The 25,669-nt window shown below is 42.3% G+C and overlaps 2 protein-coding genes across 3 annotated transcripts in view; one reads left to right on the top strand and one right to left on the bottom strand.

Annotated features, from left to right (window-relative positions):
• SYN2 (synapsin II) overlaps positions 1 to 25,669 on the bottom strand; it is a 218,052-nt gene that overhangs the window by 31,539 nt on the left and 160,844 nt on the right. Inside the window, exons 4-7 of the mRNA XM_058288638.2 lie at positions 24,829 to 24,985; positions 18,692 to 18,781; positions 8,612 to 8,674; positions 8,106 to 8,248 (exon numbers count right to left, since the gene is read on the bottom strand). Of these exons, the coding sequence (XP_058144621.1) occupies positions 8,106 to 8,248; positions 8,612 to 8,674; positions 18,692 to 18,781; positions 24,829 to 24,985 (453 nt within the window). The remainder of the gene's footprint in view (positions 1 to 8,105; positions 8,249 to 8,611; positions 8,675 to 18,691; positions 18,782 to 24,828; positions 24,986 to 25,669) is intronic.
• On the top strand, positions 10,410 to 20,647 carry TIMP4 (TIMP metallopeptidase inhibitor 4). Of its 2 annotated transcripts, none has more exons than XM_004456114.5 (5): positions 10,410 to 11,077; positions 12,280 to 12,377; positions 12,796 to 12,910; positions 15,512 to 15,636; positions 16,277 to 20,647. In XM_004456114.5, the coding sequence occupies exons 1-5, from the start codon at positions 10,939 to 10,941 to the stop codon at positions 16,472 to 16,474; spliced, it is 675 nt and encodes a 224-aa protein (XP_004456171.1). In that variant the 5' UTR covers positions 10,410 to 10,938; the 3' UTR covers positions 16,475 to 20,647. The 2 variants fall into 2 exon arrangements, with proteins under 2 accessions (XP_004456171.1, XP_004456172.1); XM_004456115.5 differs by having other exon boundaries at positions 10,839 to 11,077; positions 16,296 to 16,483.

Raw genomic sequence — 25,669 nt, 5'->3', positions numbered from 1 at the left:
AGCTTGCCCAAGAATGGCACCTCACACATGGAGAGCTGACAAAGCAAGATGATGCAACAAAAAGAGACACAGATTCCCGTGCCGCTGACAAGAAAAAAAGTGGACACAAAAGAACACACAGCGAATGGACACAGAGCAGACAACTGGGGGTGGGGAAGGGAGAGAAATAAATACAAAATACATAAATCTTAAAAACAAAAAAACACTTAATGTTAATGGATTAACCCCCCCAATCAAAAAATATAGGTTGGCAGAATAGATGAAAAAAGCATGATCCGACTATATATATATATATATATGTTGTTTGCAAGAGACTCACCTTATACAGAAAGATACAAACAGGTTGAAAGTGAAAGGATGGAAAAAGACATTTTATGCAAATAGTAACCCTAAAAGAGATAGGGTAATTATACTAATATTGGACAAAATAGACTTTAAGTCGAAAGCTGTTATAAGAGACAAAGGTGGGAAGTGGCCGAAAAGACAGGGCGTCCGCCTACCACATGGGAGGTCCGTGGTTCAAACCCCGGGTTTCCTTGACCCGTGTGCAGCTGGCCCACACACAATGCTGATGTTGTGCAAGGAGTGCCGTGCCACGCAGGGGTGTCCCCCATGTAGGGGAGCCCCACGTGCAAGGAATGGGCCCCATAAGGAGAGCCACCCAGCGCGAAAGAAAGTGCAGCCTGCCTGAGAATGGGACCACACATGGAGAGCTGACACAACAAAAAGAAAACAAAGATTCCCAGTGCTGCTGATAAGGATAGAAGCAGTCACAGAAGAACACACAGAGAATGGACACAGAGAGCAGACAACTGGGGGGTGAGGGGGGAGAGAAATAGATATTTTTAAAAAATCTTAAAAAATAAAGAGAGACAAAGGTGGACACTATAAATTAATAAAAAGGACAATGCACCAAGAACTAACAATCATAACTCTTTATGCATATAACCAAAACAATTCCAAAATAATGAGGCAAACGTTGCCAAAACTGAAGGGAGACATAAACACTTCTACAACAGCAATTGGAGACTTAAATACAAATCAATAGATTGAGCATCTAGATAGAGGATCAGTAAGGTAACAGAGAACTTAGATAAAATGACAAATGAACAAATGAACTAGACATATACAAAACTTTCCGCTCCAAACAGTATACGCATTCTTCTCAAGCGCACATGGATCATTCTCCAGGGTAGACCATATATTGAATCACAAAACAAGTCTCAATAAATTTAGAAAGACCTAAGTCATTCACAGCATCTTCTCTGACCAAATGGAATGAAATCTGGAAATGTATACCAGGCAGAGAACTGGAAAATCCACAAATAACACTCTCTTAAACAATCAGTGGGACAAAGAAGAAATTGTAAGGGAACTCAGTAAATATCTTGAGGTGATTAGAAATGAGAACAAAACATATCAAAACTTATGGGATGCAGCAAAGCAGTGCTGAGAGGAAAGTTTATAACCTTAAATGCTTACATTATAAAAGAAGAAAGAGCTAAAAGCAAAAACCTAACTGCACATGTGGAGAAACTAGAAAAAGAACAGCAAATAACCCCAAAACAAGCAGAAGGAAAGAAATAACAAAGATTAGAGCAGACATAAATGAAAGAGAATAAATGAAACCAAAAGTTGGTTAGTTGAAAAGATCGATAAAATTGACAAACACTTAGCCAGACTGACAAGAGAAAAAAGAGAGAAAACACAGGTGAATTCTATTAATCATTACGAGAAGAATTAATACCAAATCCTTCTCAAACTCTTCCAAAAAAGTGAAACAGAGGGAACACTACCTAAGTCATTCTATGAGGTCAACATCACCCTAACACCAAAGCTGGTTAAAAACACCACAATAAAAGAAAATTACAGATCAATTCCTTTTATGAATATAGATGTGAAAAATCACAACAAAATACTTGTGAATAAAATCCAACAGCACATCAAAGGAATTATACACCATGATCAAGTGGGTCTAATCCCAGATATACAAGGCTGTTTAAATGTAAGAAAATCAATTAGTGTAATACATCACGTCAACAAAACAAAGGAGAAAAAATATAAGATGATCCCAATTGATGCAGAAAAGGCACCTGACAAAATTTAGTATCCCTTCTTGATAAAAAAACACTTTGAAAAATAGGAAGAGAAGGAAACTTCCTGAACATGATAAAGGGCATATATGAAAAACACAGCAAACATCATTCTCAACAGTGAAGACTAAAAGCTTTCCCTCTAAGATCTGGAACAAGACAAGAATGCCCACTGTCACCACTGTTATTCAACATTGTGTTAGAAGTTTTTGCTAGAGTCATTAGGCAAGAAAAAAGAAATAAAAAGGCATCCAAATGGGAAAGAAAAAAAAAATTTCCCAAATTGCATGACATGATCCCACATTATAGAAAGTCTCAAAAAAATCTACAACAAAGCTACTACAGCCAATAAATAAATTCAGCAAAATGGCAGGGTACAAGATTAACACACTAAAATCAGTAATGAGCAAGCTGAGGAGGAAATCAAGAAAAAAAAAATCCATTTACAATAGTACCTAAAAGAATCAAATATCTAGTAATAAATTTAATCAAGGTTGTAAAGGATTTGTACACAGAAAAATTATAAAACATTGCTAAAAGAAACTAAAAATGACCTATATAAATGGAAGAACATTCCATGTTCATGGTTTGGAAGACTAAATAAGACGTCAATTCTACCCAGAATTATTTACAGATTCATTACAATCCCAATAAAAATCCAAGAGCCTTATTTGCAAAAATGGAAAAGCCAATCACCAACATTATTTGGAAGGGTAAAGGGCCCTAAATCCAAAAACATCTGGAAAAAGAGCAAATTTGGAGGACTCACACTTCCTGACTTTAAAGCATATTACAAAGCTAAAGTAGTCAAAACAGCATGGTACTGGAAAAGGATACATATATTGACTAATGGAATCAATTTGAGAGTTCAAAAATTGACCTCACATCTATGGCCAATGGATTACTGAGAAGGCTAACAAGTTCACCCAATGGGGAAAGAATAGCCTCTTCAACATAAGGTGCTGGGAGAACTGAATAACCATCAGCAAAAGAATGAAAGAGAACCCCTTTCTCATACCATATACAAAAATTAACTCAAAATGGATGAAAGGCCTAAATACAAGAGCCAGGCCTATAAAACTCCTAGAAGAAAATGTGGGGAAACATCTTCAGGATCTTGTGTTAGACAATGGTTTCTTAGACTTTGCACCTAAAGCACAAGCAATGAAAGAAAAAAATAGATAAATGGAACATCCTCAAAATTAAAAACTTTTGCACATCAAAGGACTTTGTTACAAAAGTGAAAAGACAACCTACCCAATGGGAGACAATATTTGGAAACCACATATCTTATAAGGGTTAATATCCAGAATATATAAAGAAATCATACAACTCTACAATAGATAGACAAACAACCCAATTAAAAAATGGGCAAAGACTTGAAGAGACATTTCTCTAAAGAGGATATAAAAATGGTTAAAAAGTACATGCAAAAATGCTCAATGTCATTAGCTATTACAGAAATGCAACTCAATCACAATGATATTTCACACGCACTAGCACTATTAAATAAACAGAAAATTACAAGGAAAGGATGTGGACAAATGGGAATACTCATTCAGTGCTGGTAGGAATGTAAAATGGTGCAACCACTGTGGAAGACAATTGGCAATTCCTCAGGAAGCTAAATATAAAATTACTATATACTCATCAATCCTGCGACTAAGTATATACCCAGAAGAATGGAAAGCAGAGACACCAACAGTCATTTGCACACCAATGTTCATAGTGGTATTATTCACAAATGCCAAAAGATGAAAGCAACCCAAGTGTCCATCAACTGAAGAATGGATAAACAAAATGTGGTACATATGTACGATGGACTATTATTCAGCTGTAAAAAGGAATGAAGTCTTGATGCATGCAACAACACTGGATGAACCCTGAGGACATTATGCTGAGTGAAATAAGCCAGACACAAAAGGACAAATATTGTATGATCTCACTGATATGAGCTAATTATAAGCAAACTCATAGAGTTAGAATCTAGAATATAGGTTACCAGAGGATAGATTGGAGGTACAAAATGGGGAGCTGATGCTTAATTTGCACATAATTTCTATTTATATTGATTGTAAAGGTTTGGAAATGGATAGTAGTGATAGAAGCACATTATTGTGAGTGTGATTAATAGTGATGAACTATGTGAATGTGGTTGAAAGGGCAAGTTTTAGGTCATGTATGTTGCTAGAATGAAAGTTAGGAGATTAAAAAAATGGGACCATATAACACAACGAACTCTGCTGTGGATGATGGACTGGGAGCATAAGAATGTTCTTTCATGAATTTTAACAAATATATGACACTAATACAAGATGTTAATATTAGGGTGGTATATAGGTATAGGGTGGTATATCCATAGTGTAAACTATGGATTATAGTTAATAGAACTATTTTAATATTCTTTCATCAATCGTAACAAAGGTACCACATTAATGCAAAGTGTCAGCAATGTATGGTAACACTGTATATTTTACATGACTTTTCTGTAATACTACTTCTGTAATTTTAAAAAATTATGCTAAGTGAAAGAAACCAGACACGAAGTACTATATATTGTATGATTCCATTTATATAAAATGTAAATATAAATAAATCCATAGAGACAGAACTAAATTAGTGGTTATGTAGGGATTGGGAAAGATAGAGAGACTGAGAGGTGACTGCTAAGGGGTATGGGGTTTTCTTTTTGGAGTAATGACACCGATCTAAAATTGATTGTGGTGATGAATGCACAACTCTGTGAATACACTAAAAGCCACTGATTATGCACTTTGGATGGATTGTATGGTATGTGAATATATCTCAATAAAACTGCTTGAAACAGTGCAGAGCAACAGGAACTCTCATTCTTTGCTAGTGGGAATGTAAAAAAGTCATTTTAGAAGACAGTGTGGCAGTTTCTGACAAAGCTACACATAGGGCTTATATGACACAGCAATTGTACTCCTAGGTGGTTTACCCAAATGAGTTAAAAACTTATGTCCACACAAAAACCTTGGCAAAATGTTTATAGCAGCTTTATTCATAATTGCCCTAAGTTGGAAGCAATCAAGATGCCCTTCAAACCAATCCAATGTCCACAGAGAAAATGTGGAATGGGTGTGGGAACGGTAGCCATGGGGGCTGCTGGGTGTGGGGAACAGGAGGAAGAGATGAGATGTGGAGGCATTTTCGGGACGTGGAGTTGTCCTGGATAGTGCTTCACGGACAATTACGGGACACTGTAGATCCCCCCAGGGCCCACTGGATGGAACGTGAGAGAGTCTGGGCTAGGATGTGGACCATTGACTATGGGGTGCAGTGATGCTCAGAGATGAACTTACCAGGTGCAATGGATGTATCACGATGATGGGAGAGAGTGTTGCTGTGGGGGGAGTGGGGGGCGGGGGCGGTGGGGTTGAATGGGACCTCATATATTTTTTTTAATGTAATTAAAAAAATAATAATAAATAAATATTTAAAAAGAAAAGATGCCCTTCAATAGGTGAATAGATTAAAAAAATGTGTTACCTCCATACCATTATATGTTACAAAACAAAGAAAAAAAAAGAGATCCTCTTTTATACCATTAGCATGAATTTAAATAATCAATACTTTTAAAAAATATATCACATGTGACAAACACTTGTGGATAAAAAAAAGGAAATGAGCTGTCAAGCTTTGAAAAGACAGGTATGGAACTTAAATGTCTATTACTAAGTGAAAGAAACCAGTCTGAAAAGAGTACATACTGTATGATTCCAACCACATGACATTCTGGAAAAGACAAAACTATAGAGACAAAAAAAAGATCAGTAGTTGCCAGGGTTCCAGGGGAAGGGGAGGGACGAATAGGTGGAGCACAGAGCATTTTTAGGATGGTGAAACTATTTTGTATGATACTGTGATGGTGGGTACATTATGCATTTGCCAAAACCCATAGAACTCTACATAGACACCACGAGTGAACCCTAACGTAAACTACAGACTTCAGTTTAAACAATAATATATCAATATTGGTTCATCAATTGAAACAACTGTACCATATTAATACCAGATGTTATTAATAGGAAAAACTATTGGGGAGAGGAGAGAGGAGGCATATGGGAACTCTCTGTACTTTCTGTATCATTTTTCTGTAAACTTAAAGCTGCTCTAAAAATAGTCTATCTAAAAAATTAAAATATGAGAAATGTTTTCCTAAATACCTGAAAAGATCTATTTTTCTGCTTCTGTTAGTTTTTACAATAGCTTCTTTTTTTAAAAAAAAAGATTTTATTTATTTATTTATTCTCCACCCCGTCATTGTTTGTGCTTGCTGTCTGCTCTCTGTGTCTTTTCATTGTATGCTCCCTGTGTCTGCTCGTCTTCTTTTTAGGAGGCACTGACAACCAAACCCTGGACCTTCCGTGTGGGAGGGAGGCGCCCGATTGCTCGAGCCACCTCTGTTCCCTGCTTGTTTTGTTTCCTCATTGTGTTTCTTCATTGCATCATCTTGTTGTGTTAGATCGCTGCACTAGCCCATCACATCAGCTTGCTGTCTTGCTCATCTTCTTTAGGAGGCACCGGGAACTGAAACTGGGACCTCCCATGTAGTAGGAGGGAGCCTAACTGCTTGAGCCATATCTGCTTCCCTATAATAGCCTATAAAATTATCATTTTTACATTGTGCTTATATAATCTTAACATAACTCTAAATCCCTTTCTAAAGCAGGAAGATATAAATATAAAATTAGAAACTTAAAAATTAGGAATCTAGTCAATAAAAACTTCTATGCCTTGGTTCTGTACAGGGGTCCTTCTCTGAATACTTACTGGGTGCCTACTCTGTGTCTGCTGTTACACACAATAGTGGGCATGTATAAGTGGTTCCAGTGTTCTCACTCATAGGAGCTTGGAGTCCAGAGGAGAGGACAGCACTAACACCACACGTGTGTAAAGGGCTAAAGGCGTGTGAAGGGGATTCTGGGAAAAGAGTGCAGGGAAAGGACTCCTAACTAACTCCAGGGTTAACTCCAGGAGTATAAATACTGAAATGAGAGGTGAGGGGGAAAAAGCAGAAAGAAAAGCAGAAATGGGTGGGTAAGGGAAAGTAAGACTGTTCAATCTTGAAGTCGACTAAAGTCCTGACTGTCAAAGAGCAAATTCATATATCAATAATGTTCTTTCTTTGTAAAGAAAATACAACCTTAAAAAGAAATAGTGTGCATGTGGGGGAATTACTTCCAAAACTGTATAAAGTTTTTACATTTTCATGTATATTAACGAAGATCAGGTGGTCTTAAAATATTTTCTTTTTCTGCATTCTAATGGAAGAAACTTTTAGCTTTTCATTCTGGCAAATGGACAGAGGCATATGGAAAAGTCACCTCCTTTCATAACCACTAGGCTTTTAACGATCTGAAGCATTTTCAGGGCTGTATATTTACATCATATTTCTATGCTTTGGCCTATGGATCCCTTCTCAGATATATGAAATGTATAAGATTTAAAGTACATAGGATCATAAACTTAAACCCAACTTAAAATAATGTTCGAAATTGAGTTATCAAAATATTAAATGATTATGTGATTAGTAATCTATGTGTTTCTTTATAAATAACAGGATGTAGTGTCAGGTCTAATAAATACCACGATTTTGAAGCAGTGATGAGAGTAATTGGTATTTGGAGATATCTATAACTACAGTATGATACAAAAATATCTACGATTAACATTGGTGACAAAGTCACATGAATTGCTATTATAGTTTGTTGTCTATGTTCATAACTGAAGGGAATACTACATTTCACTTAGAGGTTAATGAAAATAAATCATAATTTTTTTTCACATCTAAGTTCTCACAGATCCCTTCCCCAACTTAAAAGGAACTGAGGATAAGAATCTTTGACTTAAATGAAACCCTCTCTTTGTTATCTGCCCTGTAGGCCAGAGGTAAAACTGAGTTTAGGATGCTACCTGGAGGCTCAGAGTCTCCATTCTGGCTTAGGAGAAAATGGAGAGGATCTTCCAGGACCCCTCCCCACTCACATATAAGCCTTGTAGTTGTTGCCTATCTTCTGGACCCGGATGTCATACTTGGCATCAATGAAGGGCTCTGCTGTGGCATAGGTCTGGGTGAGGGCCACCACACTAGCAATGTCCTGGAAGTCATAGTGATTTTCCACTTTGACCTAATGTTAGAGAAAGGAGGGGGAAAAGGGAAATATTTAGAGCCCTGAACCTCTATGTCCCTCAAGATGTTTCCAACCCAAATGCAAATCTGGGTGCCACATTTCCCTAGGAGATTTCTTTCTTGGGACACAGAGACTGCAAAACTGCAGCAAGGGACCCAATGGACCAAACAGGTAGCCTCCCTTCTACGTGCAGAAAGAGGCTTGGTCTGACAATACCCATGCCTTCAGAGGGACCAAATACTCTTCTCCTTGGAAATAATTAATCAGTAACAGAAGCAGACAAGCAGCTCTCAAATGGACTCTCTGAAAAACACCCTTGTTGACCCTAACCCTAGAATCCAGTAGGCCCCTCTGCCTTACCTTGCCCATGCCTGAGTGAGCGTGGCCAATCTTCACCACCACAGGGAACGTGGGCAGTGTCAGCTGGAAGCAGAGGAGAAAGGAATGAATTGGTCAGAGTGTATAGTATCTCACAAATATTTTTCCTGGGAATACCCTTGGAAGGGTTCGTAAAGAATAGCCCAATGTACTTGCTTTACAAATGGAAAAAGTCTCTTAGAGTACAGTGATTTACCTAAGATTTACCTAAGATCACACAGCATATGAGAAGTAAAGCAGGAATCCTAGATGCTACTCTCTACAACTTAAAACTTGTTGCTTCAACCTTCTCTGCATTAGACAAAATCCAAACAGGACTGGCCCTCAGCCAAAGAGAATTAAAAGTTGCATCTTTGATTGAGTAAATTTTACTGTATATAAATTATAACCCAATAAACCTCACTTTATGTCTCTCCCATTTCTTAGTGCTTTCCTCCTCTCTTCAAGTGTCCAGCATTCCTGTACTCAACCTGGCCCTTCTCTTCTTTCACACATTCTTCACTGAGCAGTTACACTCCAAACCCATACCAAACACAGCTTTTTATGCTAAGACCTACTACCCAGCTTTGGGATTAGAAGAGGGTTGATATAAGAATTCAAAAGAGATCTTTAAGAGAATAACCTCCACCTTGAGGTACCAAGTTTTAACAAAGAAACCTAGAGCCATCTTAACCGAGAACCACCCTTCAAAGGCAGGATTTCGAGCTGTTACAAAATGGGGATGGAAGAAGTAGCATGGTGGAGTGGAAGGGCCACTCGACTGGATGTCAGAAGACTCACATTCTAGTCTTCTCTGCTACTAAATTCACTTTCTATCAGTAAGCCTTGGTCTTCACATCTGCCAAATGAGGACCCTGGACTGGATGCTTTATGAAGACTCTTCCATCAATACACATGACTGTCTCAGTCTGGAGTTGTATAAAGAACCAACCTGGACACCAAATCTTATCTTTCTCAGTCAGACTCACCTCTCTTTCAACTTCCTTCTTTTCAAACACTACTACCACCATGAAAACAAAAATACGCCCTTTGAAGGAAATGTTGACCCTGATGAAAAGTTAGATTCCCATGGGAACCTAAATATGACCTTAGAGACTTGGAAGTACCTAAGGATTTTAGCATTCCTGGCTGAGGCTAGTTAAGGCTGGTGGAAAGAGCTTCAAGGGACCTTAGAAATCATATAGTTCAATCCTATTTTATGGTGAAGAAATTGATGCTCAGAGAGGCAAATGTTATGAAGCTACCTAGTGATACAGAGAATCAGAACCCAGCTTCATACCTTCCTCACAGCTTCCAGTGTGGAAACATTCTACAGGAAGAACCCCATGAGTCCCTTTTTATTTGGTGCCTGTCAAAGAAAGTGGTCAAGGCTCCAGTCACAAGGACCCCAAATACCTTTCTTTTTTGTTTTCGAAGCTGCCCCACCTTCTACAAACAGGGCAGTCTCAAGTGAGCAGCATGTTAAGAAGGCAATTAGTGTAGTCACAGGTACAGAGAGGGCTTTGAAGACCCAGGTTTGCCCTAAGTGATGGAATACCCTGTGTTTTAAGCCCCTGCCACGAGCACTGTCCCCAGTCATCGGCAGAGTCAAGGCTCTGGGTATGGGAAAGGGTTTCTAAAGCACTGGCTTTCTCTGACATCCCTCCCCACCCCCCTGCTGACAGAGCCAAGACACACACACACCCCAACTTTCTCTGTCCTCTTCCATTACTATTTGCTGTTGCTTTGGAACCTCATAAATAGGGCATTGAAAACACTTCCTGCAGCTGAAAGAAGCCCTGAGTAGCTTGCCTCTTTTCCAGTGTGCTGCTCAGCAAGAGGTCCGTCCTTCTCTGTCACTGTCTCTTTTGCCTGTTGTAATTCTGTTTGCCTCTCTCTGACTCCACTTGTCTCACTGTTTCTGTCTCTGTCTTTCCTCACTCTTATTCCTTTTGCCTGAATCACAATCCCTCTGTTTTTTGCTCCCATGCATTTGTCTTTGTCACTCTTTCTGTCTTTCTGCCTGTGACACTGTCCCCTCTCCCAGTGCCTGGCTTTCTGGAAGTAGACGACTGAATTGCTCAGACAGGGAAATAGAGGCCAGGGTCCTCTTTCCTGGCTTCCCGCTTCATCTTACTGAGCCTGCCGGTTAGGAGGACCTCAGGTCCTGCAGCCACGAGTGGCCTAGTGCCAGGGGAGGGCGGAGTCCATCCGGGCAGGATTGGCCCTAGGGCCATTCCATAAAGCCTGGGGCGAGGGGCGAAACGTTCAGAAAGAGTCCTGGAGGGCCTGTTTGAATCGACAGTCCCGCAAGGCTCATTTGCCGTGTCATGCACCGAGGTCCCCGGACCGCGCCTGGCTGGGCGCTGTTGCTGCGGTTGCTGGTTTTGCTGCGGCCCCCGGGGATGGGTGAGGCGTGCAGCTGCGCCCCCGCGCATCCCCAGCAGCACATCTGCCACTCAGTGCTTGGTGAGTCAGGAGGCCCGCGAGGTCCACAGCGTGGGTGGGGGGATAGAGTGGGGGTTGGAATGGGGCTAAGCTGTGGTCAGAGGAAAAGGAAGGAGCTCAAATTCTACACAGGTTGCCTCCTGCTGGGGCTAATGGGTTGGGGAGGGCCGGGAGCCATAGCAACCTTGCAATCAGAGCCTGGCCTGTTTGTAAGAAAATAAAGATCCTGTGAGGGGCCTCCATAGCAACTCCCCTCCCCCACCACAGTGCAATAACTGTGCACTTAAAGTGTCACTGAGAAAACTCACCAGAGCTATCCAGAGATTTGGAGTTGGTGTGGAGTGAGGGTGGAGAGAGGGGTAGTGTACAACACCCTGTCTCTGTGCCCAGACCTGAAACCTGTTGCCACAGTGATCCCACCCCAACACACTTTTTGCCCTTTCTTTTCCTTCTGCCTGGAATGCCTCCCCTCTGCCCCAGCACTGACCTTTAAATTCCTGGGAAATTCCTATTCATCCTTCAAGGCTTAACTCAGATGTACACTCCTCTTTAAAGCTTCTTTCCATTTATTTACCTCCTTGGTGCTCCCACAGCTTCTCTAATATCTCTGTGCTCTTACTATACTATGCTGTCATTCTTTACACGTGTATTCTCCACTAGAACAAGAGTATAGGATGGGGACCCTGTTTTAATCACATCCGTGGCCTACCAAGGCCAGGTACAGAGGAGAGACTTCATAAATAGTTTTGACTAATACCCAAATGGCAAGAAATGAACTGCCTCAGTGCAGGGTCAGAACATTTGTTAATTCAATAAACATTTAGCAGTATCAAATCTGGGTAGGCTCTGGTTGAGGCCGTGGACTACATCAATAGATGAACTGCACACTTACTGTCCTCAAGGGGCTTACGCTCTTTCTTCTACCCTGATTCCAACCTCCACCCTGCTGCAACACAGGGCTATGGAGAACTAGAGCTCTCAAAACAAATGGTCTCAAAAAGGCAGAAAAAATATAGAGGTTGCAGGATTCCCAGTAGGAGGAGCGACTTCAGAGGAAGAGTTACCAGGTCTCACTTTCACACACATCCCTCCTTCCCATAACCCAAAGCTGCCTAAACCAACAATTCCCCTATAAAAATCCTCTGGGAGTTCCAGAATCATGCAGATCCCAAATGGTCTGCTCCCACAGGTTGCTGCAGATTCCTTTTTCTCTTCCTGTGCAGTGATCCGGGCCAAAATCTCCAGTGAGAAGGTAGTTCCTGCCAGTGTAGACCCTGATGACACCCAAAAAATGATCCGGTATGAAATCAAACAGATAAAGGTACATAGGGGCAGGTCAAGGCATTTACCCTGATTGGGCTGTTGGAGGAGTGGGGCCTGTGTTCTGGGAGGGGTGGGGCTGGTAGGTTTCAGGCTGCCTGCCTTGGTAATCCTTGGTATAGAAGCTGAAGTGGAAGTGGATGAGATGTGGGAGCAGGGGCCACAAAACCTGAGTGACAATGTTGGATGGGGCCTCTATGTCCATCTTGTCCCACAGCTGTCTGTGCATTGGGGCCCTCTCAATAGAATAACTTAAGGTTTAGATTTTTAAGACAGAAACGACCCTGCTGGGCCATCTGTGTGCACCAATTCCTAAACTAGCCTTTTGCTTAATTTTTTAGACTGAGAAATTTTTGTGTGTAAAAGATATAAGGTACATGTACTGACCTAATATTGCTTTTTATGTAATTACCTTTCAGATGTTTAAAGGTTTTGAGAAAGTCAAGGATGTTCAGTATATCTATACACCTTTCGATTCCTCTCTCTGTGGTGTGAAACTAGAAGCCAACAGCCAGAAGCAGTATCTCTTGACTGGTAAGTTAAAGACCAGCCACTAGGCTTAGTAGATTCTGTCCTGATGAAGGCAGTCAGGGAGAAGCCACCGGCCTTCCTCAGGCAGTAGGCTGAACCAGGTAGCATTACTTAGGAAAAAAACAGAGCAGTGTTAGTGAGAGGCAGGTTTCTGGCTGTGGGGTATCTTTTGAGTTGGGAGGAGCCTTGATAATCGCCCGTTCAATAGAAAAATCCTCACACCCTGACAGTGGCCACTGCTTCAACATTTGAAGGACAGACCCCTCTCCCAGCCTAGTATGGCTGATTCCATTTTTATACAGTTTCGATTGATATGAATTATTTGGTATCTTGAGTTAAAATCTGTACCTCTGAATCTGCCCTTTGTGGGCTCAGTTCTGCCCTCTGCCCTATGATGGCCCTTCAGAGACCTGCTCTGGTCTGCTTTTCTCCAAGATGAACTCTTCCTGTGAGCCATGGTTCCCAGACCCATTCCTACCCTGGCCACTTTCTCAAATGGGCTATAGCACAGGATCCAGAAATGTACACAAGAGGCCTTAGCCTCACAGAGTAAATGAGGACTTTAGGTGTGCAGATACCCCTGCATTACAGTTACCACAGCCTATGATGGTATTAGCTTTGGATAGCCACATTAGGTCATACTCTCGGCTCATAGCATGTGTGTTTAACTCACCCCCAGGACCAACTCTGGGAGTACAGCAAAGCATAGTTCTCAATTAGGAGTCTTTAGTCTACCATGGTTCTATCTCCATGAAACCTGGGCCTGGGCAGGTCTCTTCCATACTGCATTGGTTGAAATAGAACAGTTAAAGAATCACACAACCACACACAAGAACATGACTCCATATGTGAATGAATGTAACACTAAATTATTTGGAATTCAGGGAAAGAAGTTTTTGTGTGGTTGTGAATGATTAGGGAAGATTTCATTGTGTAAGTAAGTTTTAAACTGGCCCTAATGGTTGAAAAAGACTTAGAAAGAGAGAGGAAAAGAAAAAGCATAGCAGGTGGAAGATCAGAAGACAAATTCCACTATCTATCCATCCAACCATTTGGCAATGAATGAGTATCTATTGAATGCCAGGCCTTGGACTAGAGAGTGGAGATTCAGTAACAAATTGCAGTCTCCAAAGAATTCACAGTCCAGACATGGCTTTTGGGAAGTGATAGGCATTGGACGCTGGAAAGGTAGAGGCTCCCCAGTCTGAGGATGTGAAATGGGGCTGACCTAGAGAGTCTCTGGATGGGAGACACAGAGGCAGGGCAAGCCACTGAGCCCTCAGTTCCTAGGACTGGCAGACCAGGCCTTTCTAATTTCTGTTACCTGACCTCCTTCCTACAAATCTACCTGCTGTGTGTCTAGCCCTCTCAAGGCACTGAGGTGTATCAGGGGAAGCAGGAGGCATGGTCTCTGTCCTCAAGGAGGTCAAGATCTAAGGGAAGGTGGGTAGAGGTGTAATGACAAAACACAAGTCTACTGAAAAGTCACCAGTGGTGCCCATACCCTTTAGGAGAAGGTATGAACTCCTTCACCTAATGTTGAAAGTCCTTTGTGAGCTGAACACTGCTGACCTCTCCAGCTTCATTTGCTTCCACTTTTCAGTGACAGTTCCAACTCCTCTCGTCCCCTAGAGCTGAACTAAATTATTTGCAGTGTTCTGCTGGGGTCTGCCTCTCTGCCTTTGCATAGGATAGTCCCAATGTCCAGAAGTCCTTTCCTCCAACTTGTCTGGCAGGTGAACTACTCATCTCTTCAAGGCCCAACTCATTTTTTCTTTGACACCTTCCTGGCCCACCACCCCCTCCATAGACAGATAATTGAGTTTTCCTTGTTCTTTTGGAAAAAATAACACAGTAGTGTAATTTTTCCTGACTTATCCTGTCAAATTTATTTCTGTATTGCTGGTACCAGGTCAGTGGGTAAACGATTGAGTTACTAAGGTTCTAAGAAAGGTATGGTCTAGAGTGGTCAGGGATGGCTTTGAGGATGAGGTGGTCCTTGAAAGATGGGAAGGACCTTGATAAGTAAAGAAAGGGGGAATTCCTATGGGGAAGGGGAAAGATGCCACGATAGGAATCCATGGGGCAGAAGACTGATCTGTATAGATACTGGGAAGGGTTGAAAGGAGAAGGGATCAATTACATATTAAACATCTTCTTGGGGTCTAGAACTATGCTAGGAACTTTACAGATATTCTCTCATTTAATCCTTACAGCAACTTTATTATTTTCAACTTCCAGAGGAGAGGTTAAATGACTTTCTGAAGGTAACACAGCTAGTAAATGATAGAAAAGAAGGGGATCCCACCCAGGGTCTGACCTCAGACCCCATGCTCTTCTCTCTACCATGCTAAAGGAAAAGGCCTTTAACTTGATATGAATACTAGATACCACAATTCTCTCCTATACAAGCATACTCTGTCACTTTTTTTGATATTAAGATTATAGAGGTTTGTCTGGTCCCTTCACTGAGCCCAATGATACCACTGCCACCAAAAAGCCATTGGAGAGTCTGCAGTTCTGGGCTCTTTCAGGACCTGGGCCCCTGGAGCTCCAGGATCAGACTGAGCCTCATACTCATCTTCCTTTCATCTCCCTCTGAAGGTCAGGTTCTTAATGATGGAAAAGTCTTCGTCCATCTGTGCAACTACATCGAGCCCTGGGAGAACCTGTCCTTGTTGCAGAAGGAAAGTCTGAATCATCACTACCACCTGAACTGTGGCTGCCAAGTAAGGGACTATTCATTTTCAAGGCCCATTGGTGGAGGTGGAGGGTGTCTCAAGCCTTGCAGTCTCACATCATGCTTTCTTTCATGTGTGAATCCATTTATTCACTCACTGTACATCTACTTGATCAGGCACTGTAGGAATTTGGGGGTAACAACTGATCTCAAAGTCCTCGATATCAAGGTACTTATATTTTGGCTGGGAAGGTGGCCATCAAGTAAGGCAGACTATCTCATAATAGTAATGCAAAGGCCATTTAAAGAGTGCCTACTCTTTGTCAGGCCCTATAATGGTCACTTTATTTAAAAAATAGTTAATTTAGTCTTTATAACAAATTTTTGCAGAAATAAGATTTCCATTTTAAACTGAAGAAATTAAAGCTCTGGAAAGTGAAGTGATTTGTTCAAGGTCAGTGGTAGAGTAAGGACCGTTAGGTATGTCTGACTCCAGAGAGGTCATGAGGGAGGTAATATTGCATGTGAGGAGCACTATAGAAGGGGAAATGGGGACTAGGAAAAGCTTCATAATGCAGGGGACATTTAATATGGGCTATAAAGAAGTCTGAAAGGCAGTAATGGAAAAAGAAGTACCTTACAAGTGGAGGGATCCTTCTCATTTTGGTGTTATGTGGCCATGACTCTAGATCACTACCTGCTACACAGTGTCCTGTACCATCTCGGCCCCCAATGAGTGCCTCTGGACAGACTGGCTATTGGAGCGGAAGCTCTACGGGTACCAGGCCCAGCATTATGTCTGCATGAAGCATGTTGATGGAACCTGCAGCTGGTACCGGGGCCACTTGCCCCTCAGGAAGGAGTTTGTTGACATCATCCTGCCCTAAAAGAGACCAGTAACCAACACATCCCTTCAAGAATCCTGAAGACCAACCTAGTTCTCATTCCCCTCAAGAACTTTGGCCATCACCACCTGCCTTACTGCTGCCAGCCAATGGGAAGTATCAAGTGGACAGCTGGCCATGGTTAGGGCAGGGATGGGGCATGTCACAGCTTATGTCTAAGATGCTAGCCCAGAACCTGTCAAGGGCTAAGGAAGATAGCAGGCCCTTTCTGTCCTGCCATCAGCCCTTCTCCCTTGCCTCTCAAATCCCATTAGTCTAGCATATGCCTGTTACTGAGAGTTTTCCCTTGATTCTGGCACAGTTCATTTGTCAAAGCCAGGACTATTCCCTTTTCTCCCCAAGAAAATGTATTTTTCTTTGTCTTAACTGATCTAATTGGGGAGAAATGGTGACTATTATACATATGAGGAGGTGTAGCCTTGTGATGTACAAAATCAGAGGGTTGTGTTGACTGGATCATAAATAGAGTGACTTGGGAGAATGGAGGAACATATTATGGCTGTGTATCCTCTATCTCTCCTGCCTCAACTCATCCTTATCCTCTGATTTATTATCATCTGTTTGGGGGAATGATTTGGGGGACAAAGAGTCACTCAGTATGAGAGGTAGAAAGGCCTAACCTCCCTTTTCATCCTGGAAGCTATCTATACCATTCCTGGTAGAGAGTCCAACTGAATTAGCATACCTCTCTGGACAAGAATAGACTTAGGAATTGTCTTTCCAGGTTAACTATCCCCAGTAACCTCAACTGATGTTCATAAGGTTTCCATCTGCCACTTTGAGAAAGTTCTTCTCTACTAGATTTCTCTATGAGTCTTTGCTCCCAAATCAGAGTTTTTTTAAACAAAAAGGGCTTAACCTTTTAGAAATGAAATCTCTCCATCAGTTTTTGACACTTCAGAGAGATCGTATGAGGTCCTCTATTGAGGGCAAATTTTGGATGGGAGACAGGTAGAAATAACAAAAGGGGCCTTAGGGGAAAAGGATGGTAGAAGGGGAATACACTTTAAATTGTTGCAATTTTTTTCAGTGGCCAGCCCTGTCTAAATGGTACAGTAGGAGAAAGCTGGCTTTGATCCCGAGGGAGCTCCTTCATCCTTTATCTCAGCACCTTTACCACTGTGACCTGGACTCCCTGAGATCTCTAAGCAGAAGCTTCTCAGGGTTCCTTGGTCTCTGCAAGACTTCCTGGCTTGCTCTGAAAGGGGAAGCCCTGATATTGTCCTCACGACAGGGGTTTAAAATTTCAGAGCCTCTCCCTGGGGAAACTCTGGCAAAGATGAAGGAGATACTTATTTTAAAGGCCAAGGTTCTATCTGTGGTTTGTTATGAACAGGGCCATGCACAATATTCCATAAGAAGGCTCTCAATTCACAGAAATGGTGCAATTGGAGATTCCTTTTGGAGAAGGGTGTGGTAGGGGGAAAAATATGACATTTGTTCCAGAGTATAATACTTAGAACACTATGACAGAGAGTCTCTATTGGTGGATTAGGCAGGATTGCTAACTAACCACACAAGCATGGAGCAGAGGATGTGGGCACAGGTAGGAAGAAGGGAGTTTGAGTTCCAGGTTGCCCTGGAGGGAAAACATTAGCAATAGCTCTTTACCAACCAACCATTCCATGTTTCTGCTCCTTCTGACATCCTAGGATGGCCTCAAAGAAGGCATAGTGTTAATCCCAGCCTTCTCACAACCTTGAGGAAGCCAAGGGAATGGAAAAGTCTGGTAAATAATAACAGGAACAACACCTTACATCTAAGGAATGCTTCACAGTTTTCCAGAAGGCTATTGTTTAAAGAATCTCACTTAAATTTTGTAAGTGCCATATTAGATACCTTTGTTGGGGAGAATATGCCAATTTTGACTCTCTTATTGGGAAACTAACATACAGTGAGGGAATGTAACTTGTCCAGAGAAACATGGCAGAGCTAGTACTGTGGCATGAAGCAGTGGGATCTTCTGTTTGATAAATTGCTTGTTTCTGCTTTTCCTTATTTTGTCTCCAGATTTGGAAGACAAGGGATTGTTAGCTAAAATCCAGCCACCCTAGCCCCACAAAGCGGCCCACAAACTAACCCCAACAAAGTCTTCAGGGATGAGATGATGAGGTCCTCATCAGAGACCTGTGATCACCATGTAGTTAAGCTCATAGTGGAAATGGCACAGAGATTATAAAGGATCCACTCAACACCTACCATCTCTTTGTGGTTTGGGTAGTATGTCTGTTCAATGAGTGGGAACTTTTCTCCTCCCAGGGTCTTGTAGATGGCCACCAGCTGGGCAAACTGCAAAGGAAAAGCACATGTTTCAGCTTGTCTAAGACAACTTATGGAATAGGCAGACAAAATATCAATTCATCAAACAAATACTTCTTGAGCATTTTTTCTGCTGTGCACTTTGAGGATATAAAAAAGGTATATAATCTCTATCCTCAAGTAACATATGGTTTAATTGGGGAAGGGAGAGAAAATGAACTAATATTCATTGAGTACCTACTCAATTTTAATGGTGTATTATCAAACCATCATATCAAACTGATAAACTAGGTACTTTATTTTTTTTTTAATATTTATTTATTTATTTATTTCTCCCCCCCACCCCATGTCTGCTCTCTGTGTCCATTTGCTGTGCGTTCTTCTGTGACTGCTTCTATCCTTATCAGCAGCACTGGGAATTTGTGTTTCTTTTTGTTGTTGTCATCTTGTTGAGTCAGCTCTCTGTGTGTGCGGTGCCATTCTTGGGCAGGCTGTCCTTTCTTTCCCGCTGGGCGGCTCTCCTTACAGGGCGCACTCCTTGTGCGTGGGGCTCCCCTACGCGGGGGACACCCCTGCATGGCACGACACTCCTTGCGCATATCAGCACTGCGTGTGGGCCAGCTCCACACAGGTCAAGGAGGCCCGGCGTTTGAACCGCGGACCTCCCATGCGGTAAGCGGACGCCCTATCCATTGGGCCATGTCTGCTTCCCCATACTTTATTATCTTCATTTTATATATGAGACTCAGAGAAGGTAGGTAACTTGCCTAAAGTCACAGAGCTGCAAAAAGGTGAAGTTTGGATTGAAATTTGGGTCTCTTTAAACATCTATGAAAGTTGGCAAAAGATGAAGCTGAATAGGATAGGACATGGGTCCAAGCCATGGAAGCTCAAATGCCAAGGAAGAAATTTTAGGCAGAATAGAGTCATTAGAGTTTGAGCAGGGAAGGTCATGAATGGAGGAGCTGTTCTTGAAGAAGATTTAGATAGTCATGGGATGGAGGATAGACAAACACAGTATTTCTGGGACTTAGTACTTATCAAAGACCAGACCCTTCACCAATGAAAGACTGGAACAGTTCGATAATGAAGAAGTGAAGTGTGCATTCTTACAGTATCAGGGTTAAAAGTCTATGGCAAACATCTAGTGTACACCTCTCCCCATCTCCTGTCATTCACATTTTATAAGGGAAGAAACTGAGGTCCAGGGAGTTTATTTACTCAAGATCAGCAGTAGTTGATCCAGATTCATAGCCAAACCCTTTCATTCACAAACCTTAACTCTCCCTATTCCTTCAAATAGCTGCCTTTTAGGCTTTGTAGAGACCATGCTCTTCCCATAGGAAACACCTAGGACTTTCTGACTCAATTCATTCATACCCACACATCCATATATCCACCCCTGGAACCCTGGCAGCAGCGTGGCTCTTCCCTCTGGTGCTACTGGATTGATTCACTTTAAGTCACCTAAATCTGGAACTGCTAGAAGGAAAAGTTGCCAGATCAAACTGCCTTCTATTCATTAGAGAAAGGAAGGCTAGAACATTTTTCAAAAGCTCATGTCCTATTCTCTATAAGCCATGTTGGCATATGAGCTGGTGGTGGATAGGCAGTTAGAGCAGTGAAAACTCAGAACCCAGCTTGTTAGAAAACTGGAGGCTTCTGGTTCTTGTTCTGCTTCTAAGTTGTTAGGTGTGCTTGGGCAAAATGATTCTCCCTCTCCAGATCCTGTTTTCTTCATACATAAAATGAGGGGGTTGAATTTGATTGGCTCTTTCTACCTTTTTACTACAAAGAACAATTTTTATTATATTTCCTCTAAACTCCATTATCAAACTGCAGTTCAAGTGATCTGTTGTGACTTCTTTTTAAGTAAATATATAATTTTGTTTATTATTTTTGTAATGCTGGAAAATATTGGAATTCCTGGGTCACTCCCATTAGCAGCACAGTTGGTACTCTACATCTTCTAGATCTCTAAGGTCTCCTCCAGGACTGAAAATATAATTCATGGACCTTCAAGCCCCAAAGATTTTACCATTGAAAGAGACTTTAGAGCATCTTAGACCAGCACTCTCACTTTACAGTGAGGAGACTGAGACCAGAAAAACATGGGAAGAGGTAAGTTCCCAGATCACACATCGAGGTGGGGCTAGGTTGGGCTAGCTCCCAGGTCTCTTTTTTCCTTGTCCAGTATACATGATCCATTATACCCTGCTGTCCTTGACATACTTCAGTTCTTTAACTTACTTTGACTGTCAAGACCAATCCCTTGGGAAGCGGACTTGGTCCAATGGATAGGGTGTCCGCCTACCACATGGGAGGTCTGTGGTTCAAACCCTGGGCCTCCTTGACCCGTGTGGAGCTGGCCCATGCGCAGTGCTGGTGCGCGCAAGGAATGCTGTGCCACGTAGGTGTGTCCCCTACGTAGGGGAGCCCCACGCACAAGGAGTGTGCCCTGTAAGGAGAGCCGCCCAGCGCGAATAATGCAACAAAAAGAAACACAGGTTCCCGGTACCGCTGATAAGGATAGAAGCGGTCACAGAAGAACACACAGCGAATGGACACAGAGAGCAGACGACTGGGGGGCGGGCACAGGGAAGGGGAGAGAAATAAATAAAAAATAAATCTGGGGAAGCAGACTTGGCTCAGTGGTTAGGGTGTCTGTCTACCACATGGGAGGTCAGCGGTTTAAACCCCAGGCCTCCTTGACCCGTGTGGAGCTGGCCCATGTGCAGTGCTGATGAGCGCAAGGAGTGCCCTGCCATGCAGGGGCGTCCTCCGCGTAGGGGAGCCCCACACACAAGGAGTGCGCCCCGTAAGGAGAGCTGCCCAGAGCGAAAGAAAGTGCAGCCTGCCTAAGAATGGCACCGCCCACACAGAGAGCTGACACAAGATGATGCAACAAAAAAAGAGACACAGATTCCCATGCCGCTGACAACAACAGGAGTGGACAAAGAAGACGACGCAGCAAAGAGACACAGAGAACAGTCAACCGGGGTAGGGGGAAAGGGGAGAGAAATAAATAAATAAATAAATAATAAAAAAAATAAATCTAAAAAAAAAAAAGGACCAACACCTCAAACCTTCCCTCCCTTCTCCAATTCTCCCCACCACCTCATCTGACCCTTAAGCCCTACTTGCCCATTTTGTCCTGGCTGGATTCCTGCTCTGCCTCTGGATACCTGCCTAACCTCTCAAGGTTCTCCAGCATCCACAGAGTGCTGGTGCCAGATCTGACTAACGACCTTGGTCCTGCTGCAGCCCACACTCTGGCATGGCGCCAAGGCATGTGGGGTCCTATCTTCCTGTTGTGTGGGAGAATTACACAGACATGACATGGGTGCCAGAAAGGCCCACGGCTGACTCCCAGAGCCATGAGAGAGCCAAGACCAAAATGGCAGCTAGCTCCCAGGTGCCAGCTGGGTCCATGGAAGCTCACCCCACACATCTCCACTTGATCCTCAGCAGTACCTATCTACTTAAGGCTTGGCTTCTAACCCCTGTCACCCTTGAAATTTAATATCTAAGTTACAGGTACACAGTCATCAATTAAACAAGTAGAGTATCTGATAAGAGGCATCTCCTCTATGCATAGACAAAAGAATGAACTTGGGGGCTGGGAGTGGTGCTGGCAATGAATAGGAACACATGTTCATTATAACTACCTATCCAATGAGTCAGAAGATTCATTTCTTAGAAGAAATAGGATTTCAGAATGAGTTTGAATAATGTGTTATCCTTACCCCTCCTGGGAATAAATGCTCTAATTTAACTCTGGTGCCTCTATCTCCAAAAGACTGAGGAAGAATGACAGTAATAGTGGAATTTCAGATAAATTTACAGCAATAAGGGGTGGTGGCACTCTTGCTTTCTCTGGAATGCTTCTTTCTTTGATAGTCTATTTCTGCCTCTGAAATTCCTAGTATGCCTGCCCTGATTAATTTCAGAGATAGCCAGATGTACTCAGAGATAAAGTGATGCAAGGTAGGGCCTTTTCCAACCCAACCAAGGCCTCTTCTCATATCATGAACAGCCACAGTAAGGAAATTTAGAAAACATGTGAAAACCATCATCTCAGAGGGACCCGCCCCTCACAGTCAACACTTTCGTACTTTCTCATGAACAGGCAGGGAACAATATGTAAAATGTCATTAGTGTGGTAACTGCTTAATGACACTTAAGGGAGAATTGGGCATCCAGAGAGCCCTCGATTCTTACATAGTGCCAAAAGCAATGTGCTGGGATTTCAAATGAGTGAGAGTGTGAATCCTCATCAGATCTTAAGAGTCACAGGGTCCTAGGCACAGGCTTTCCCTGGTCCAAACCTCCCTGGGCTCAGGCACAGTTCACAAACAGAAACTAGAGAACTAGTTTAAGAAATCCCAAATACTAGGGGACTGTAACAACCAGGCTGGTGAACTGGTCAATATGGTAGGCTCTGAAGATCTAACAAGGGTGGCAGGAACAATTATTCCCATTTATAGACCAGAAAATGGAGGCCCAGAACAGTATAATCATAGGGCTAAGTAGTGAAATTATCCAGAAAAAGCTAATAGTAGCTGTGTATCTATCAGGGAGTCAAATTCTAATAGGTATTGGGAGGAGGGGAAGTAGGGCATATGTGGAGTACAGAAGGCCATGTTACTAAGGTGAAATGGAAGATCCTTAGAAAAGAATGTGGTAAAGGCCTCACATATGCTCTTCTCTGATTAGCAACACACTCAAACCATGTAACCCTTTCAGCCTTATTTCTGGAGAACTTTAAGTTTCCAGATGCTTCAAGGAAAGGCTGTACAAGTGGAGCTCTAGAACCCAACCATTTCTTCTTAACCAAAGTAGCTTGCAGATCTTCTGACTTCTTATCCATTGGTCTTTCTCTTATACTTTACGGTTTTCCTGCTTCTAAGGGGAAAGCTGTTAGTTCAAATGTGGAAAAAAAAAAAAAAGAATAAGAGCAGAGTTGATGAATCCATTTGTTTAAAAATAATCCCTCAGCTCCTGGAACTTCACAACTAGCCACTGAGTGTGATAGCTGACATATGATTTTTACAAAACAAGATGATGAGGATGTGATTAGGGGCAGGTGTTTCCTTCAGAGAGTGCCAGCTTGGAGCAGCAGAGTTATAGAAGCTGGATCTCTATAGTTGACAGAGGGGAGGCCAGAGTATCCCAGTAGCCATCAGAGGCCACTGCCCCCCAACCCTCTCTTCTCTCTACCTAAAAGTTTCCACTCCCTCAGAGATGTCCAGATTGGACAAGGAACAGAAATCCAGACCATCTTCTTTACATGGTAACCCTATTCCAGATGAAAGGCAATATGATCTAGAGAAATCCTAGCTCTGTAAATTTAACAAGTTACTCAGCCCTTTCTGGGTCCCATCTTTCTGTAAAAAGTGATAAAGATAAAAATCATATCTCGTGATATCACATATCATATCACATGATAATCATATATTATTGTGAGGATTAAAGAAATTAATGAGGGAAAATCTCAGAAGCTGGCATCACATATTAAGTGGTTTAATACTTGTTATTTTCCTTTACTTTTCTTATCTTACCATGAAGGAGTGGGATCTGATGATCATTATGGTCACTTCCAGCTCATATAGGTGTTTGGTGCAAATACGTATGTAGATAATCTCATTTTAAGATTGTTAAAGCACATGGTAGGCCTCTTTGTCACTAATACTCCTCTGAGCTGGACCATTCCCTTGGTCCCCACTAGCCTCAGGCCCTTCCAATAGTTGACCGTTCTAAGAGGCAAGAAACAAGCAATTTTATTGTTGCAGCTCATGGACAAAAGCAGAAGCCACAGACCTGTAAGGGCTTCTTCACAGAATCTTTGTGTGACTTTGTTGTGAAGCCAAAGGTCTGCTCTGTGGTAAAAGCTTCCCAGCTGTGACACATGATCATGTGCTGTTGTGCTGTCATACCCTAACCATATTTCAGCTGGCACTCCTCTCAGATCCACTCAGCTGGTACTCCTGCATCTTGATTAATACTGAGCTGGCAATCCTCCTAGGGGACTGGGAGATCATGGTCTTTTACCTGGAGGAAATGAGGGGCTCACTCACCACCCAAGGCTTGTCACAGAAGTTGTAAATGGATTCCAGTGAATTAATGCTGGAGAGGCCTGCATATTGCATGCCAATGATCAGGTGACGGAAGTCCTCATTCTCTGCCATGCCGAATGCATGCTGGCGGATGAGCACAAAGTCTGGTCGGAAGGACCTGGTAATAACGTGGAGGCAGATTTGCTGTTAACCACAGGTCATATATCATACTTCAAACTAAACATCATCTTGTCTCCCATTTCCAAAATCTAAAACAGAGAAGAGGTCTTAGAGACTACCTAGTCCAAGCCCGTTATCTTACTGTTATTCCTTCATGGACTGGGGAATGAGGTATTATGGCGACACTGCACTTTCCAAAGTAGATGTGAAAAATAGATTTCTGAAATTCCTTTATTTCTCTGGGTTAAACATTGCTTTTTTCTAAGGTACAAATACACCCAAGAGGGGAGAAATACTTCTCACATCTTAAGTGAAAAAGAATTTTCCCTATCCTCATGGGGTAGTGTGAGAGCCTGAATCTCACCGCAGCTCCAGAGTTGATGCTCAAAGTAGGTCCTAGCAGACTTTGAAGACAACATAATTGGCTGACTTCACTGCACTGCCACAGAGATTCCTGATCTCAGAGTCCTGTTCTCACTCCTTAAAGCAGATCCTTAAAATAGGCAATGCCTTAATCGGCCCCCAGGAGAGCAAGGAGCCAAGCTGACTGAGAACAGATGCCAGACTTCCCAATGTTATTCTTACAAAGCGGACACTAGGGAGGGGTGCAAATATTTTTCGCACAACTGAGGTTGAGCAATGGTTACAGGAAGCACTGTGTACAGAATGTTCCCACACGTGG

The sequence above is a fragment of the Dasypus novemcinctus genome, chromosome 26 (assembly GCF_030445035.2).
Source record: "Dasypus novemcinctus isolate mDasNov1 chromosome 26, mDasNov1.1.hap2, whole genome shotgun sequence".
In the NCBI taxonomy this organism is placed as follows: domain Eukaryota; kingdom Metazoa; phylum Chordata; class Mammalia; order Cingulata; family Dasypodidae; genus Dasypus; species Dasypus novemcinctus.
This window is presented reverse-complemented; position numbering and strand designations above follow the sequence as displayed.